Source organism: Marmota monax, unplaced genomic scaffold (genome assembly GCF_021218885.2).
Source record: "Marmota monax isolate L192 unplaced genomic scaffold, Marmota_monax_Labrador192_F-V1.1 WCK01_AAM20220418_F8-fsc00029, whole genome shotgun sequence".
NCBI lineage: Eukaryota > Metazoa > Chordata > Mammalia > Rodentia > Sciuridae > Marmota > Marmota monax.
In genome coordinates, this window is record NW_026693024.1 from 15,426,930 (window position 1) to 15,443,107 (window position 16,178).

Sequence of the window (16,178 nt, forward strand, 5' to 3'; positions counted from 1 at the left end):
AGAGCGTGCTGTCCCCACGTGGACAGAGTGGTTTTAACCATTAGATGTGAAGTTTGGGAAGGAGGGCACCTGGCTACTTGTATTTATCTGATGTTGCAGAGTGTTAGCTCACGCACAGGAGTGTTGGGCAAGAGGAGAGATTGAGCCTACATGCCTCAGTCCGTGGGGGCAGCTATCCCAGGAACAACTGAGAGGAGAGAAGACGACCTTTGGATTTTAGCAGCCTCTAGCCTACAGAGTGTACCGGTGACCCAAGCGACCTCCTTCTGAAGTGTCCTTCTGATGAGGAAGAACTTGTATGATAAGGACCTTGTTCTGGTGCTGTGCCCCCGAAGCACAGAAATGATAGCATTGGAGGTGGGGCCATTAAGATGCGAGAGAGGGAGGGAGAGTGTGTCGGTGTCTTTGAGGAGAATGTTTTGTTTTCTTCTTAAATCCAGCACTTTCTAGCACTGTGCAGGAATTTATTTTAATAATTTTACATCCCATTAGCCTAATCATATCAGAGTAGCTTCTAAGTGCATTAGGGTCTTGAAGAATCTGCATCTCTCTTTCCCTCAGCATGAATACCAGGCAGTGATGTTTATAGAAGCAAACAAGTCAGGAACTGGTGGTGTGGCTGAGGGGTGGAGCACTTGCCTAGCATGTGCAAGGCCCTGGTTCCATCCCCTGCCCTGCAGTGAATGAATGTTAAATTCTGTTTTTATTACTTCCTTCTCTGATTGTCTTTTCTTTCATTTTAAAAGTCTAGTAAGTTAAATGCATATTGCAGATTAGTCTCTTTCTTGGCAGAGTTTTTGTTTTTTTTTTAATTGTTAAAAGGTCATAGATGAAGTTAAATTTTCTGGAGAATATTAGAAAATTTCAAGTGGCGGTTGTATGAATAGGTTCATTGGCAAGAGTTGGGTTCGTAGCTCTGCAAGTGCCTCCATTGGGGTCTCCTTCTGGAAGGGGTGAACATCAAGGCTGGTGTTCACATCTTACACATCTCGTCTTTCCTTACCCACCAGGTTCTCCCGCGCTGCCCAACAGTATGGTTTATTTTGGAAGCTCTCAGGATGAGGAGGACGTCGAGGAGGAAGATGACGAGACAGAAGACGTCAAAACAGCCACCAACAATGCTTCATCTTCATGCCAGTCAACCCCCAGGAAAGGAAAAACCCACAAGCACGTTCACAACGGGCATGGTAGGTCCTCCCCAAGGATGGGGTGAGAAGGAGAGAGCTGGACGAGCCCATGGCAGCAGAGCCAGCTCTGGGTGCTTTACTATGCACCCAACTCTTCACGGGCAAAGAGGTCACTCACACAGCAGAGCAGTCTCAGGTGGGCGAGAGCATGGATGGAGATATGAGGGTAGATTTCCTGTGCTGTGGAGGCCCGAGCCACAGGCAAGAGGGCGCGTGTCTCCATGGGGATGGTCACAAGATCGTGTGAGAGCTTTGGTGATGAGCTTCTGTGACTCCAGCAGGTGGCTGTAGTGTAGAAATCCCTTCTGTGAAATGGAGAAGACGCACCTTATGACACAGAACCATCTCCCCTCGAGGGTTAGAGGGCTGGGGAAAAGGGAAACAAAGGGCGGGAGTAGGAGTCTGGCTGCCAGAGATGGGCAGCTGCAGGTCACAGGCCAGCTGGGGGAGGGCTGGTGGCCTTCCTGCTCTGGAAATCTGAGGTGGTCTTGGGGATGAGGATTTGCTAACCGGACAGGACTTGAGGAGGTAGGGTACGGAGGTCGTGATTGCGGGCAGTTTCCTGGCCAGTACCAGGAACTGAATGTGGGTGGCTTGGGAGGCTAAGTACAGTCCCATCCTTTAGTGACGGGATTCATTCTGAGAAATGCATGTTAGGTGACACTGCTTAGTGAGAATCAGACCTGCCTGCCACAGCTGTCCCTTGGCAGAGGTGCAGTCAAGGCCAGGTGTGCGAGGCTGCTGCTGGCAGGACTGTCGTACACCTTTATTTTACAGTAAGATTTTGAAAATGGACAATGTTTGCAAATGGATGGTCTCATCGTCACATGGTGGGAATGTATTTGCCATGTGCAGGATCCGATGGCCTCCTGGACCCGCTGGGCCTTTCGCCCTTCTGCGGTTGGGCAGGTGTGCTCGTCGTCCTGCCGATGGTGACGTTCGTCCCATGTGTCTTACAGTTGGGCTGCATTTCCAATTTCCCAGCTCATCTGAGCTTGGGTCACTGGCGATTTTCCCATAGGTTCAACCTATGATGTGACGGACAGTCTTTCAGGTGCACTGGTCTTTGGTTCTCTTTCAACAGCAGCTTCAGGGTGATCAGGTGGAGGGGCACGTTGCAGGGTGTGTGTGCAGGGCGTGTGTGCAGGGCGAGGACAGCGGCCTGTCCTGGCCACTGCCTTTGTCATTGGAGCCGAGCAGAAGTGTATCCCTCTGTCTGCATCTCTGGGCGTCTGTGTTTGTGTGCACACACACAAAGCTCATTTTTGAAAATGCTTTGAGATTTTTACATGGAAAACAATACTGTTGTATTCTGCTATCTTTCCTATCCTCTACAACAGTCACTAGTATGGCAATATGTAAAAACGTGGATGTGTAACCGATGTGATTCTGCAATCTGTATACGGGGTAAAAATGGGAGTTCATAACCCACTTGAATCAAATGTAGGAAATATGATATGTCAAGAGCTTTGTAATGTTTTGAACAACCAATAAAAAAAAACACTGTTTTGTTTCACAGCATAAGAAGCCCATGGCAGCTGGCACCCCGGCCTGGAGCATTTGTTGGAGGGGGTCCTTGGTGAGCCACCCTCCAGGCCTCTTCTGTTTTGACCTTATCTAACCAGTGCTCGGCTGCAGCCTCAGAGAGTTGCCTTTGGCTCACCTCCAGCCTGGTCATGGAACCCCGCCCCAGGGGAACCCAAGGGGAGCTTCAGGAAGGGGGAGTGGGGTGCAAGTCCAGCCCAGGTGCTCTGCCCTCTGATGGATTTCTTCCTGAAACCAGGCCTTGCTGCTCCAGTGCTGTTTCCCACAGCCCTGCCCCTCACCCATGCGGGCCTGCCCGCTCCCAGGGCAACATCCCTTCCCAGGTCAGTCATTGTCTGGTGGTCGCTGCAAGCATTTCTCTGCTTTATGAAATGGCCCATCTGTCTCATGGCTGTGTCGTCACCCAGGGTGGCAGCGTGCAGTCAAGAGTCGGGGTTTTGGAATGCCTCCCCCTGCCCTCTGGGCTGCGAACGCTTGGACAGTGTGTCCTTGGATGAGGTGGACCCTGTGCTGTGATGGCAGTCGCCGTTCCCACATCTGGCAGACAGTGCCCCAAAGCCAGCTCCACAGGTCGCTGACCAGGATGCACAGCTCTGAGGTCTCTGGTTAACCCTGTGTCCCCTGGCTTTAATGTCCTTGGAAGCTGGACAGTAGCAAGCCATGGGCTGGCCCTTTCTTGGAAGCCAGTGGAGGAGCAGGTGGATTGGTGGCAGCTCAGACACACCCAGGCTGTGTGGCATGCTCCTCCAGCTCCAGGTGAGCCAGGGAGGCAGTGGCTTGCAGAGTGGAGGTCGGCTCTGGAACTGCAGCAGAGCGCCGAGCTCTTGGGCCCTGCTAGGCTGAGCTGCCTCACCCTGTGAATTCTGCACCCGCTTCCCTGTCAGGATGGGAGCACGTCCCCAGCAAGAGGGTCTGGTCGAGTGTAAGGATGCATTCCAAAGAGGCCTCTCAGTAGCAAAGGGAAGTGTTGCCTTTAGAGCCCGCCACCCGGCCTTGTGAAGCCGGGGTCTTTGAAAGTTGCCCATTCAGCTGCAGAACGTATTCCTGTCCAGCGTTGCTGCTTCCCGTTCCTAGAGAACTAGAATTTTAGTAGAATGGAATCGTGTATCCGATGCCTCTTTTCTGTGTGTGCAGTTCCTTGAGCATCTATCATTGGCCAGGGGCTTGGTTTGATGCCCTGATTTTAGCTATTAATTAGCTGCATCTCTGGATAAGGCCTCCTGTGAGTCCAGCAGTGTGGGGCGGGTTAGTGTCTGTCTGTCTATTGATTACTTGATATCCCAGTGTAAGGTGATTACTGAGGGCAGCTGGATGTGTGGGATTGGTTCTCCAAGATCTCCTGTTCATCTGGGTGAAGGTCCTTGACTAAAGTTCTGTCCCTTTAATTCACTCTTCTCTGCAGACAGTGGCACGCTGTTCAGATGGAAGTGTGTCTGTCCTGTTTTCACCACATGCCCATCTGCATTTTGTCTTCCTAGGTAGACCCCTAGGAAAATTGGTGTGCTGTTGCCATTCCAATCAAATATTGCGTAGTAGCTGCAAAGCCTGACTCTTGTCCTCCACTCAGGGATCCTGTGAGTGGCCAGCTGGGGTCGCTCAGACTTCTGCTCTCCTGCCTGGCAACCATAGGTCCTATGTGGGCAGCAGTTCCACGGCAGCTTCTTTGTATACTCCTGCTTTGTATGCTCTGAGCACAATTCCTAGAAATTCCTAGCCGTAGGGTTTCTTTACGGTGCCCATCGGGTATAAAAGGGGAAGTTTATGTAAATGTGTTAACAAAATGAAACACTGCTGAAGAGGGTCCAGTTGAGATAGTTTCCACAGGAATACTGAAGATGGCTAGACTGCTGGTGTGAGGCTGGCCCGTCAGCGCAGCTGGGTGGATGGATGCTTGATGACCTGACAGGAATGCAGGGCCCTGGGTTTACCCTGGGACTTGGGCCTGCCCCTGCCAGGTGGATGCACCCGAGGGCTGTGCTCCTCAGCTTTGCCTCACTGCACAGTCAACTTAAGAACAGCTGGCTCATAGTCGTGTAGGTCTGGTTCTATGGCTGGTTGGCTCTGCTGCTTCAGGGCCTGTGGCACGCAGGCCTGGCAGAGGAAGGTGCCCACCGCACAGCAGTCAGGAAGCAGAAAAGAGAGTCCAGGGTCTCAGTACCCCACCCAGGGCGTGCCCCTACGGCAACTTCTAAGTCATCCTACTCCTTCCTTAAAGGTCCTACCACGTCCAGTGACCCCACAGGACCGACCGAGCCTTCTGTTTAACACCTCGAATGTTCTTGATGAGCCTTCGGTGGGGAGATGCTCTCGATTAAAATGGCTCTGGCTACATGGAAGAAGAAGGGGTGTGGTTGGCGCACCTTTCCCTTCCCCTCCCACGCTGTTCCTTAGTTTTCAGAGTGGGGGGGGGCAGGGTGGCCCCCGCCCCATGGCTTCTTGAGTGAAGAAGACAGGCTTTCTGTCAGGACAGCCCTGGCGAGGCCTGAGGCAGCTTCTCAGAACCTTCGGCCCTCGATGGAGGGAGGCGTTGGTCAGCTGCTCTGGCCGACCCTTCCGTGGTTTCTCTGGCCACATTGGCCCTCGGCTCCTTTTCTTATGGTGTGATGTTGGAAATCCATCGACGTCTGGGCCTGGCTGAGGGACCCCCGGAGGACAAAGTGTGAGGGTCCAGTGAGTTACTGACAGCTGGGTGGCTTTGGCCTATTCTGACCAGACTCACGTCTAGGCAAGCAGTTTCATTTCTGCTGTGTTACTTTGGAGAAGCTAGAACCCCAGTGCCGCAGTCTGGCTGGGCACAAAATCACGAGCCACTCAAGCAGGAACAAACTTTATTTTTGAAACTGCCGCCAGTGACCCGTATGCTCCCAGTAAGATTGCCGACCAACACACAGGCGGCGTTCTCCCAGGACTCCAACAGGAAGTCCCTCCTCCCGCAATTCCCCAACCAATGGGAACTCTCCAGGAGTCCTGTAGCAGGCGGAGGTGGACAGCAGGAGTCCAATATCCATAAGAATGCAGATCTTAACATAATCATATCATCTCAATGGCTTGCTGGCTGGCGTCACCTTTCAACCAAAAATGCCATGCGTCATATTACTTGGCTGTGGCTCTTAGCACCCCAGCAGTCAGTGCCGTCCTGCTTTATTTTGTTTTGGTTTAAACTGTGCAGATGGGTGGCTTGGGTGTGGATCCAGGTCAGCTGGCCTCTTGAGGGTGGCAGGAGCTCGCCCTCCTGATGGCATCCCTTGCTGCCTTGCTGGGCCTGTATGGCGGCACTCTTCCTGGAACAGGAGCGTGGACCCAGGAGTCTCCAGCAAGAGCCTAGTCCCTGGGAGCTTAGTTTTGCAAACATTGCACAACTCCCTCCTGTTGTCATTTACAAGCCACTGAGCATCCTAATGGAAATGGATTTGTCTGTTAAAACACATAATCTGAAATGACTTGGACAGCGCCACCAGGGCTTTTAACCTTGGGTTGAAACTCAGGGGTTACAATAACAGTGCCTGCAGCGACTTCCACTTTGATAGCTCGTCCTTGTTCTCCAAGTAATCTCGCATGTATAGCACCTCAGATGACCCCACCGGAGAGCCCTCAGGTGGTGACTCTGGAAATAAAACGACACAACCAAGACACTGCTTTGTTTGTATTTATAATACAAGTTGATGTTTGACATGCCAAAATTTTAAAAATGTGTTCTAGTTGCTGTTTTTCCCAGTGGGGTAAGTGCAGCAGATGAGAGGAATTAATAGAGTTGGGAATGCATTTGGCTTGGCGTTTTCTCCATGGCATTGGGACGAGCCTTTTGTCATCCTTTGCAGAGGAGAACTTGGTGGAGTTCACTGCTGAATACAGCCTCTATTGTGCTTCTTACCCTACGCTCCCCCCTGTGCACATCTCTTTCTGGAGAGGAGATTTCTCCAAAGACCTTAAACAACCATATCACTGGACTCCCAGATGGAATGATTTAATTGCTTTTGGAATCACACAGGGGCGTGCATGTGAGGCCCAAATGCCTCTCCTTGTGCACTCCCCTGGTGTGCCAGCCCTGCGAGGGTGCAGTCGGGCCAGAGGCTTGCCTCGGTGGGGTTCATTTACAGGTGCACTCACTGACCAGTGCTTTTTCTTAATTGACGTTCCCATGGGATGTCCTCGCTCCTCTTTGTAACCTCTGATGGCTCTGTTTTTTCTGTTGAGGCAGGCGACTATTCCAAAAATTTGGAATGTGGGGTGGGAGCTTATCTTTGAAGAGTGGTAGGGCATGTATAGTCAGGTTATGAAACGTGAGCTCCCCACCGTCCCCCTCCACTGTTCAGAAATCGAGCCACTGTGGCTGAGATCTTGGCAACCTTTCTCTGTGGGTTCTCTTTTAAGAAAAGATTTCCGGAGCACCTTCTGCATCGCTCTTGGTAAAAACAAAATTATGACTTCCTTGGAAGAGCTGGGGCTGGCTGCGAGTGCGGTGTCGGCCACTGGCGTGAACACCCGTGATTCAAAAGCCCTGCAACCCTGGAACAGCCTTGGACTTGCTGAGAGTCTCCAGCGCCTGGCCCGTGAGGAAGGCCGTCGGCTCTTGGTTGTGATGTAGCCAGCTGTGCCTGTTAGTGCTGTTAGTCTCCAGTAGTTCCTCTCAAGGCAGCTTGCAGGCCCAGTGTCCTCTCACTTCAGTAGTGTAGACCCAGCTGTTCCAGGTAGCACCTCGGGCTGTACCTGTATACTCAGCACAGCTGGCCAGGGCCCCAGAGGTCCAGCTGGCATCGCCCACCTTCATACCTACTTTTGTGGCAACTGGCCAGGTGATACACCTGGGCCCAGAACCTCCTTCTCTTCAGGTGCCATGAAGCCAGGTATCTAGTATCTGATGCCTTACTTTCTCCTTAGATGAAATGCTTTCGACACCTGGCTCGGTGTGGATGCTAGATGGAAAAACAGGAAAAGATGGCGGCAGGGGGGCAGTATTACAGGAAGACGAGTGGGGGGGTGTGCGAGGACAAGATGGCAAAGGGGAGGAAACATGCAATTTAACAATCTCATGTGCACATTAAATACACCAGTCAGAAATAAATGAGCAAGGGGCGGGGGCTGTAGCTCAGTGGTAGAGCACTTGTGAGGCACAGGGTTTCATCCTCGGCACCACACGAAAATAAGACAAAGGTATTTTGTCTAGTTACAACTAAAAAAATTGTTTTTAAATGAGCAAAAGGGGGCTGGTGGTATAGCTCAGTTGGTAGAGTGCTTGCCTCATGCGCACAAAGCCCTGGGTTCAATCCCCAGCACCATACACCCCCCCTTCCCCCCCCCAAAAAAAGAGGAAGGAGAATAGAGGGTGGGAAGGGGGGACAGGGGCTGAAATGTAGTAAATCAAGTTCACGCATATGTGACACCCCCCCCCCAACTTCTATGTATAACTATAACGTTTTAATAAAGGCCAATAAATAAATAAAGCTCACGAGGATTGTGGGAAGATGGGGTTGGGAGTTCCCCACCATAAGGAATGAGACTACTTTTTGTGTTTAAAAAAAACAAAAAACATTTTAGATTTCCCGTTGTGTTGGTTCCATCACCCTGGGAAAATGCTGGCATCTGCTGAATTGTACACTTCAAGTGGGTGAGTTGCCTGGATCGTGAGTTTTGGCTTTGGGGGGTCCCCCTGAGGCTAAAGGAGGTGATGGCAGCAAGCGCCTGCCACCTGGCTTGTGCCCAGGTTCGTGGAAGGCAGCTGCTGTCCTGTACTGGGCCCTTCTAGGAACTGATGTGCCCTGCAGTCCACACCTAATGGAACGGGATGAATTCGAGAATCTGAAGTTGAGGGGGATGCGACTGACTGGCCGGGATGTCTTTCTGTCTCATACTGTTCACCAGGATTAACGATCTCAGCTGGATTTAATCCACCTGACTTAAGGAGAATCTCAAATTACTCGGGAAGTTCTGCTGTTCCCAGCGTCCATAGAATGTGTGGATGGCATTTTTGAAAGTCGCTTGTTTCCTGGGTGGAGGTGCATGGAGATTAAGGGTGCTTCCTCATGCAGCTGTCCGTGTGTGCCAAGAGGACTGTATTCCCTCTGCCTTGTCTGCATTTCTCATTTCTGCATGTTAACTATTATCTTGTAGTTTTTTCTCGGCTAGTATTTTTACTCTGCAGATTGCCAGCTCTCTCGTAACTCCCACTGGTAGTGGGTGCATTTTGGTTTAGTCCCTCCCAGTGTGCTGGGATTCCTGACTCAAACGCAAAGCGTTCTGGTTGACCTTTTAGTACTCGTTACCTTTTGAATATAAGGTTTTATAAAATCCCAGTCTGCAGAAACACTTGATTCATTTGTTCAAGATTTCCCACCATGCCCTTCATGATTGGGGGCTGTCTAGTGAGAATAAAGCCCTGTACTCTTGCCCAGATGTTGTTCTGTGGCTCTACCCCTGGGGAGGGCACTTTAGAGAGTGAAAACACCTTAGAACCAGCTGGCTAGGCTGGGGCTCAGCAGCCTGTCATTTCATTCCGGGGCCTCTTTGGGAGCCAGGAAGGCTAGGAACAATTTTTTAATGACAAATCTCATTGGCCCTGATATGACATTTTGCTCACCCTGACCTTGATACACTTGTGAAAGTGTTAACAGCTTTTTACAATTTGGCATGGTAAGATATCATGCAAATATTTAGGAAACATGTTTAATGGCAGATCATTGCATGTAATTGTCATATTTTCAGATTTTGAGATAGTGGCAACTAGATTGAAAGAAAATCCTGTGACTTAACAGAAAAGCAATTCTTTAGAAAAGGAAGAAAATGCAGTTGGCTTGAAGGATTGCACTTTTTAAAGAGGTTTAATTAGGCAAAAATTCCAGAGCTTTGTAGTCACACGCTGCAAACCACGTTGGGGAGGGTGCTGGTTTGACGAGGGTGCTGGCGTCCGGTGCTTGGAGGCTGCCGTGGGTCCAGTCTGGTGGATTCCACTTGACGCTGGCTCCCTGTGAGTGAGCTGTTTCCTAGCTGGGACGGTAGTGGAGCTCTTCCTGCTTTTGCACGTGGGTGCTGCAGCCGGATCCTTCTCGACTGCTGGCTCAGGTTGGCAGACGTTCCATTGTTTTCAGACAATAGTGACGTCAAGTTGAACAGGCTCCAGGGACCAAGTGCGGTTTCCGTAGAGTAACAGGCCACCATGCCAGCCAGGGGATGGAGCCTGTCTTGCCGGAGGGGGGACCCTGTGATGGCTGACATTTCCTCTATGACACACCTGGCAGGTGTCAGCTGTGCTGTGGCTCCTTTCTGCACTGCCCACCTGCCTCTTCTGGCCCAGGAGTCGGCACCAGGAGAATGTCTCTTCCCTGGGGAGTTTCTTCAGTCCCGTCTTGGAGTCTTTCCTTCTTGTCCTTTGTTCCCCCTCCAACATGTGCTTCCCCAGCTCCCTGTTGCCCCTTTGGGGAAGGGGACCTTGGAATCGTGGCTGCTCGGGCCGGACAGGGGTGTTCCCAGGACACCCAGCTTTGGTCAGGGGACTGCCTCCCCTGCTGGCCTCAAGCCTTGCATTATTAGAGGTAATCTGCAGGACAGAGGTGTGGGAGGAGCTCTGGGACCACAGAATTGGTTTGCCCGCTTTGTGGGCTCTTCCTGAAAGGAACCCCACCCCATGTGGGTCTTTGCGATCACATCAAGAGCTTTTATTTTTATTTTTTTTAAATATTTACTTAGTTTTAGGTGGACACAATATCTTTATTTTACACTTATGTGTTTCTGAGGTTCGAACCCAGTGCCTCATGCATGCTACATGAGCACGCTACCCCAGCCCCACAACCCAAGCCCCACAGCAAAAGCTTTTAAAAGAATCATGATAACTCCTTTCACTTGCCGGACCCAATTTGATGTGAAGTGCTTCCCCGGTTGTGGGGGTGAGAGGCAGCTGGTTTGTCCCTGGGAGGACTGCAGGCAGATATGTTGGGGAGCCAGATGTCGAGGTCTCTAGCCGAGCAGGGCTTCAGAGACCCTTTCCAGAGGTGGCCTGGGGGCCTCACCTGGGCAGCCTTTCCAGGTCCCGGTGCCTGAGCAGAGCTCCATGCCAGCCTGGCCGAGGACCAGCAGCAAGTGTGGCTGCCCACCTTTCAAAGGCGTGCAAAGATGCTTCTGAAGTGACTTCTTTTGCCATTCCTCATTGGGAGCAAATCTTATGTTCTCAGGGACGAAGAGACCCTCAATCACAATACCAGCTTTAGGTTTAAAGATTTTGCTTGCTATGGTGTGAAAACACTTGTCTATAGGCCATTTAACTTTTCAGAGTATGTGTATACAAATCAATATATCTGTCCCCGTTCATTAACGTAAAGCTGTTTGTATCTGAGTACAATACCGTTCCTAATGTGGCTCGCTGTGATGAATGCCGAAGCTAGTCCAATTATTCCTGTTAATTGGGGACAGTGTGTGGAGAACTTCTGTACATTGAAGTCTTTCTGTCTCCTGTTCACAGGCTTTAGTCTCCCCTGTGAGAGTGATTTTCTTTTTTGAGGGTGGGAGTCCTCTACCCCTTCTCTCCCTTTCTTGAAAATCTTACAAATTAAGACAAAAGATAATTACTTGGAGGGGCAAAACTGGCAGGTTCCCACGACACTTAAAATTAATGAGCTGTTGAGTACAAAATATACCTTGTCTTGGGCTCTATCGCCTGTGCCCGCTCCTCCCTCCCCCGCTTCCTTCCCATTTAACACATGATTTGACTTTTTGGCTGTGTTTGCTATTGGGGTAGATTGCTGCTATAAAATCGCAAGATGGTTACAGAAAGGGAATTCATTTGAAAACCATCTCTTTGTTTGCAAATCAAAGTTTGTTTGACTTGGCTTTTAAGTTTTGCATATTTAAAAATCTTCCCTGCCTCTTTCCAGGCTCTTATCAAAATACTCTTCAGCAGCACCCACCCATGCAGTCCCAGAGCAGCATGTGGGCTTCCTTAGCTCCCCTAGCAGGACCCAGCTCCTCAGAGCCTCCTGGGGAGGAGCCTGGTGGGGGTGGAGAGTCCTCCCAGGCATTGCAGTGGACAGAGGGTCCTGAGTCTCTCTTCAGGCGCAGATAGTGCTGATGGAGCCCCTGCTGCAAGACCACAGTTCAGAATTGGCTGCCCTCCATGATCTGCTTGGGAGGGAGCGTGCGGCTCCTGACACTCAGGAGTAATGCGGGGAGCAAACTGCCGGCACCCCCAGGCCCAGGCCTGTGCCTCCTTATGGTTTTCTTGAGATCTGAGAGAGAGGGATACAGCTGTCATCTCCAATTTACATGTTGGTCACCAAGGTTTGTGCAGGTAACTAGACCGATGTCCAGTAGTTAGCAAGTGACCTTTGCCACAGAATCTGAGCCCCAGATGAAGTAAGAGGCCGGAAAGTGGGAATCCAGGTCTAGCATGGTGGCTTTAGGCATTTGGTCTCAGGACCCCTTTGCAATCTTAAAAATGATTTTAAAAAAAAAATTAGCATATTAAAACTGAAACTGAAGACATTTTAAAATATTCATTTGAAAATGACACAATCCCATGATATGCTAACACAAATGGCCTTTGGGGGAAAATTAGCAGGGAGCAGCAGTGCAGGAAGGTTGCCGTTCCCCCACGTCTTCTCAAAAACCTGGAATGACCGTTCTTTCATAATTAACCCATCCTAGTGGTGTGAGCTCCTTGTGATTTTTTTTTTTTCATTTTAATTTTTTTCTAAATGTTTTTAGTTGTCAAGGGATCTTTATTTTGCTTACTTACATGCGGTGCTGAGAATCCAACCCAGTGCCTCACACATTCTAGGCAAGCGCCCTACCACCGAGCCCCATCCCCAGGCCTCCTTGTGGTTTTCTTTTGCATTTCGGCTTGGCTCACCTCCCTTTTGTTCTGCATCATCAGTGCGGGTGTCAGCCTAAGGTCTTAGTTTCCCTGGTGGGTCTCCTGACAGTCTTTAACACCCCCAGGTATCTGCAACCCTACTTGAGAGCTCTTGATCTGACCACATGCTCCTGATCATGATGGTGGTGTGTGTTGGGTGTTTGTGGTTTGTTTTTCCTTGGGCAGTTTTATGGTTTGGATGTAAGGTGGCTTCCAAAAGCTCGGGTGTGAGATGATGCAAGGAGGTTCAGAAGAGAGTTTGGGTTGTGAGAGCCTTAGCTCTATCAGTGAATTAGGGGTTAGTTGAGTGGAAACTAAAGGCAGGACGGGTGTGGCCGGAGGGGATGGGTCATTGGGAGAGTGCCTTTGGGGCACATGTTTTGTATCTGGAGAGTGGAGAGACACACACACTGTTTCTGATCCTGGTGTGAGCTGCTTCCCTCTGCCACACTCCTCCACCATGATGTTCAGCCTCACTTTGAGCCCTGAGGAGTGGAGATATCAGTACCTAAGGTCTTAGTTTCCCTCGTGGGTCTTAGTCCCTGTCTGTGGACTAAGGCCCTGAAACCGGGAGCCCCCAAATAATCTCGTCCTCCTCTACAGTTGTGCTAGTTGTGTCCTTTTAGTCACAGCAGCAAAAAGTTCACTACAACAGCAGGGAATGGGCATGGTCTTGCAGCTGGGGCCAAGTGGTGGCTCTGCTGGGCCTTTTCCAGATCCCATTGAGGGCCTGGCAGCTTGAGTTGGGGACATGCGGCATATGGTCTGTGTGGCAAGCTTGGTGACCCTATCAGCGGGAGGATGTGATGGATCTTGCTCAGGCCATACTGTATCTAAATGGGGGAGGGGTAGGAGAAAAAAGAGCTAATCATAATGTGATAGTGCAGTAACCTGCGGGGACCCCTTTTAACCCCCAGGGTCTCCCAAGTGTTGCGTACCTGCTGAATCCCAGGCATGTGCTATGTGGTTTCCGCATTCCACAGATGAGAAAACTGAGCATCAGTAACTTGACTACCTGGTAACCTTGCCAATTGTTTGGAGGGTGTTCAGACCACAGAATATGTTTTTTTAAACCTTGGGGGTGGGATAGCTTTGGAACTAGCAATTAATAGCAACGTGAAACAATGTATATCTCTAGTGGGAATGAAAAAAACAGATGTTCAGAATATTTAAGATAAAAACTACTTTCTGTTCTGTGCTATTCTCAAAGGATCGGCATCACTGCTTTAGGAAATCTGTGAGCAGTCCGGAATGGCCTGGGTCCGTGTTCTTGTTTGATTTTTAATCACACTGAAGTATGAATTCGTACGGATGTTGCTTTTAATTTGTCTTGAGCAGGCACAGATGCTGCCAGCTTGGGCATGATTGATGGTTTCTGACAACGGCTGTGACTTACTTGGAGAAGGAGTGCAGCTGTGCGCAGTGCTCCACTTTCTGTGGCAGGCTGTCCAGGGCACCCCGTACACCAGAGGAGCGTGCCCACGTGTGGCTGAGCCTGGTCTTGACTCTGGTGGTGCTGAAAGCCTGTTCTGAATTTTTAATCACTGGTTAAAAATTGGATCAAGATTCACAACCAGTGTAGATATGGAAACTGTAGGTCTGTGTTGCAGACCACACCCAGAATAGTGCCAAGAGTCAAGCAACTGAGTCAGAAAATAATCAGAAGGAAAATTTAGATATTTTGCCTCTTGGCTAAAGGGCTGGGGATGGAGAGATGTTGGTCAAACTTCGACAGGATTGCTTTCGGGAGATCTGTTGGTGACTGTAGTTAATTCAGGTACCCTAGAGTTGCTTAGGCAGATTTGGTCTGTCACAAAATAAGCGTGCGAGGTATTAGATGAGTTTGATTTAATTAGTTCATTTTTTAGATGTACGCGTACACATCCCCTAAAACATCATGTCATATGCTCCAAATGTATAAAATTCTTGTAGATTATTTTTTAGTTAATCTGGGACTTCAGTTAATCTATGGACTTTAAGCATAAAAGCAAAGAACTTCAGCAGATTGGTTAGCAATACCCTTGGGGTGAAAAAGAAACAGGTTGCCTGGAGTGTCTTCCTGGGGTCAGTCTGCTGTCCTGGGGTCTGTCTGCCACTTTCATTATTACACAAAAGAAACTATTTTGTTTGAGCAATTGCATTGCATTTTGGGAAATCTTTAATAATTATTGAGTTTACCATAATATGTGAACCTTAAAAGTATTTAAAAAAAATTTTAAGCAGATTTAGTATCCCAGGAAAGAAGCAAAGGACCAATGAAGAAAATATTTGCACCCTTTAAGGCAGAAACACAATTTAAAGACTGTTTTCAGACTGGTGTAAGAGCAAGCGTTGGAGGAGACGGGGTGTAGATGGTGGTGTGAGAAGTGACCCTTAAAGGGGAGAGGGCCCGCGGTGTCTGTGGGCCGCTAGAAGCAGCAGCTCTTCCCTCAAGGCGTCTTTCTGTGCCTCCTGCCGCTCAGGTAGCACATTCTCCCTGAAGCCCCACGGGCCCTGGATGGAGGGGGAGGCCTTCATTCACTTGGCTGCTAGACGGGCCAGTGGACACCTGACCCTTTAAGGCGCCCTTGACAGATTTCAGGGACAGCTGAAGAGCTTGCCGCGCCGGAAGGAGAGGGGCCCTGGCCAGGCTGCCTGGAGAGGAGGGCCAGCAGTGGTTCCAGAGAAGCCTGCGGGGAAGGGCTGCACCTGGGACTCTTTGGATTTGCCAGTCCCAGCAGGAGATGGAAAGAAAAACCTGCTCCCGACATCATATCATGGTCCTCTCCCCGGGGCAGTATCCGCGGCACGCAGGAAGCTGCCTGGGGAGGCCGGACTGGGAGCAGGGCCTGGCAGGGAACTGGCCTTGTCCCTCTGTGCTGTCCTGCTGCTCGGTGTTCTCGGATGCAAGGCCTCGCCTGATTCGGGTGAGGGCTGAGCAACTTGTGGGCCTGGCTCAGCCCCCGCCACCTGGGCGGGGTTCCGGGGTTCCGGGGTTCCGGTGTGGTGTGGCTGCAGGGTATGTGAGTTTAAACCTGAAAATGGTTTTTTTTTTATTCCGGGTGTCGTATAAGTTGACAGTCAGGGCAGTCATGTTCTTGGAAGGTCCCGACTTTAAGGTTTGGCTCTGCTGCCTCCATTTTACGAAGTTACGGGAGGAGTATGTGCTCAGTAGAAACTGTTCATTGAATTCGAATCTGGTTCTTTCCCCTGGGTGGCAGCATGAGGTTTGATCGTCTCAGGAGACGCAGGTCACGCTCAGCCCTGTGTCCCTGAGGCCAACAGCCTGCTAAGCTGGGGTGTCGTAGGTCATCTAGGGGTGTGTGTCCATCTTATCATGACCTAGCCCCACTGTGGTCGAGGGACAGGTGTGCTGTTTTCTCCAGTTTAGCTTCTGTCCCTTAAAGGTGTGACTGCTGAGGGGCGCTGCGGTTTTGGCAGGGTCGTCTTAGGACTGGGTTTCCCCATCCTTCCAGCCAGAGCCAGTAATCCCTGGACGCGATCTGGAGTTTTTCTTTAGTTTCCTGTCTTACTGAGGGGTCTTGTGTCACGCATGTCCTCTTGAGGAGGTCTGGACACCGGACGTTTGGGGAAGAGAGCTGGTGGGTGGTGGCCCTCTGCTCCAGGTG

The 16,178-nt window shown here is 50.4% G+C and overlaps 1 protein-coding gene across 4 annotated transcripts in view; it reads left to right on the forward strand.

Moving 5' to 3' along the window:
- Positions 1-16,178, forward strand: part of Jarid2 (jumonji and AT-rich interaction domain containing 2) — a 229,633-nt gene that overhangs the window by 183,078 nt on the left and 30,377 nt on the right. For all 4 annotated transcript variants that reach the window (XM_046453524.2, XM_046453526.2, XM_046453525.2 and 1 more), the window contains one exon: positions 1,011-1,187. In XM_046453524.2, the coding sequence (XP_046309480.1) occupies positions 1,011-1,187 (177 nt within the window). The remainder of the gene's footprint in view (positions 1-1,010; positions 1,188-16,178) is intronic.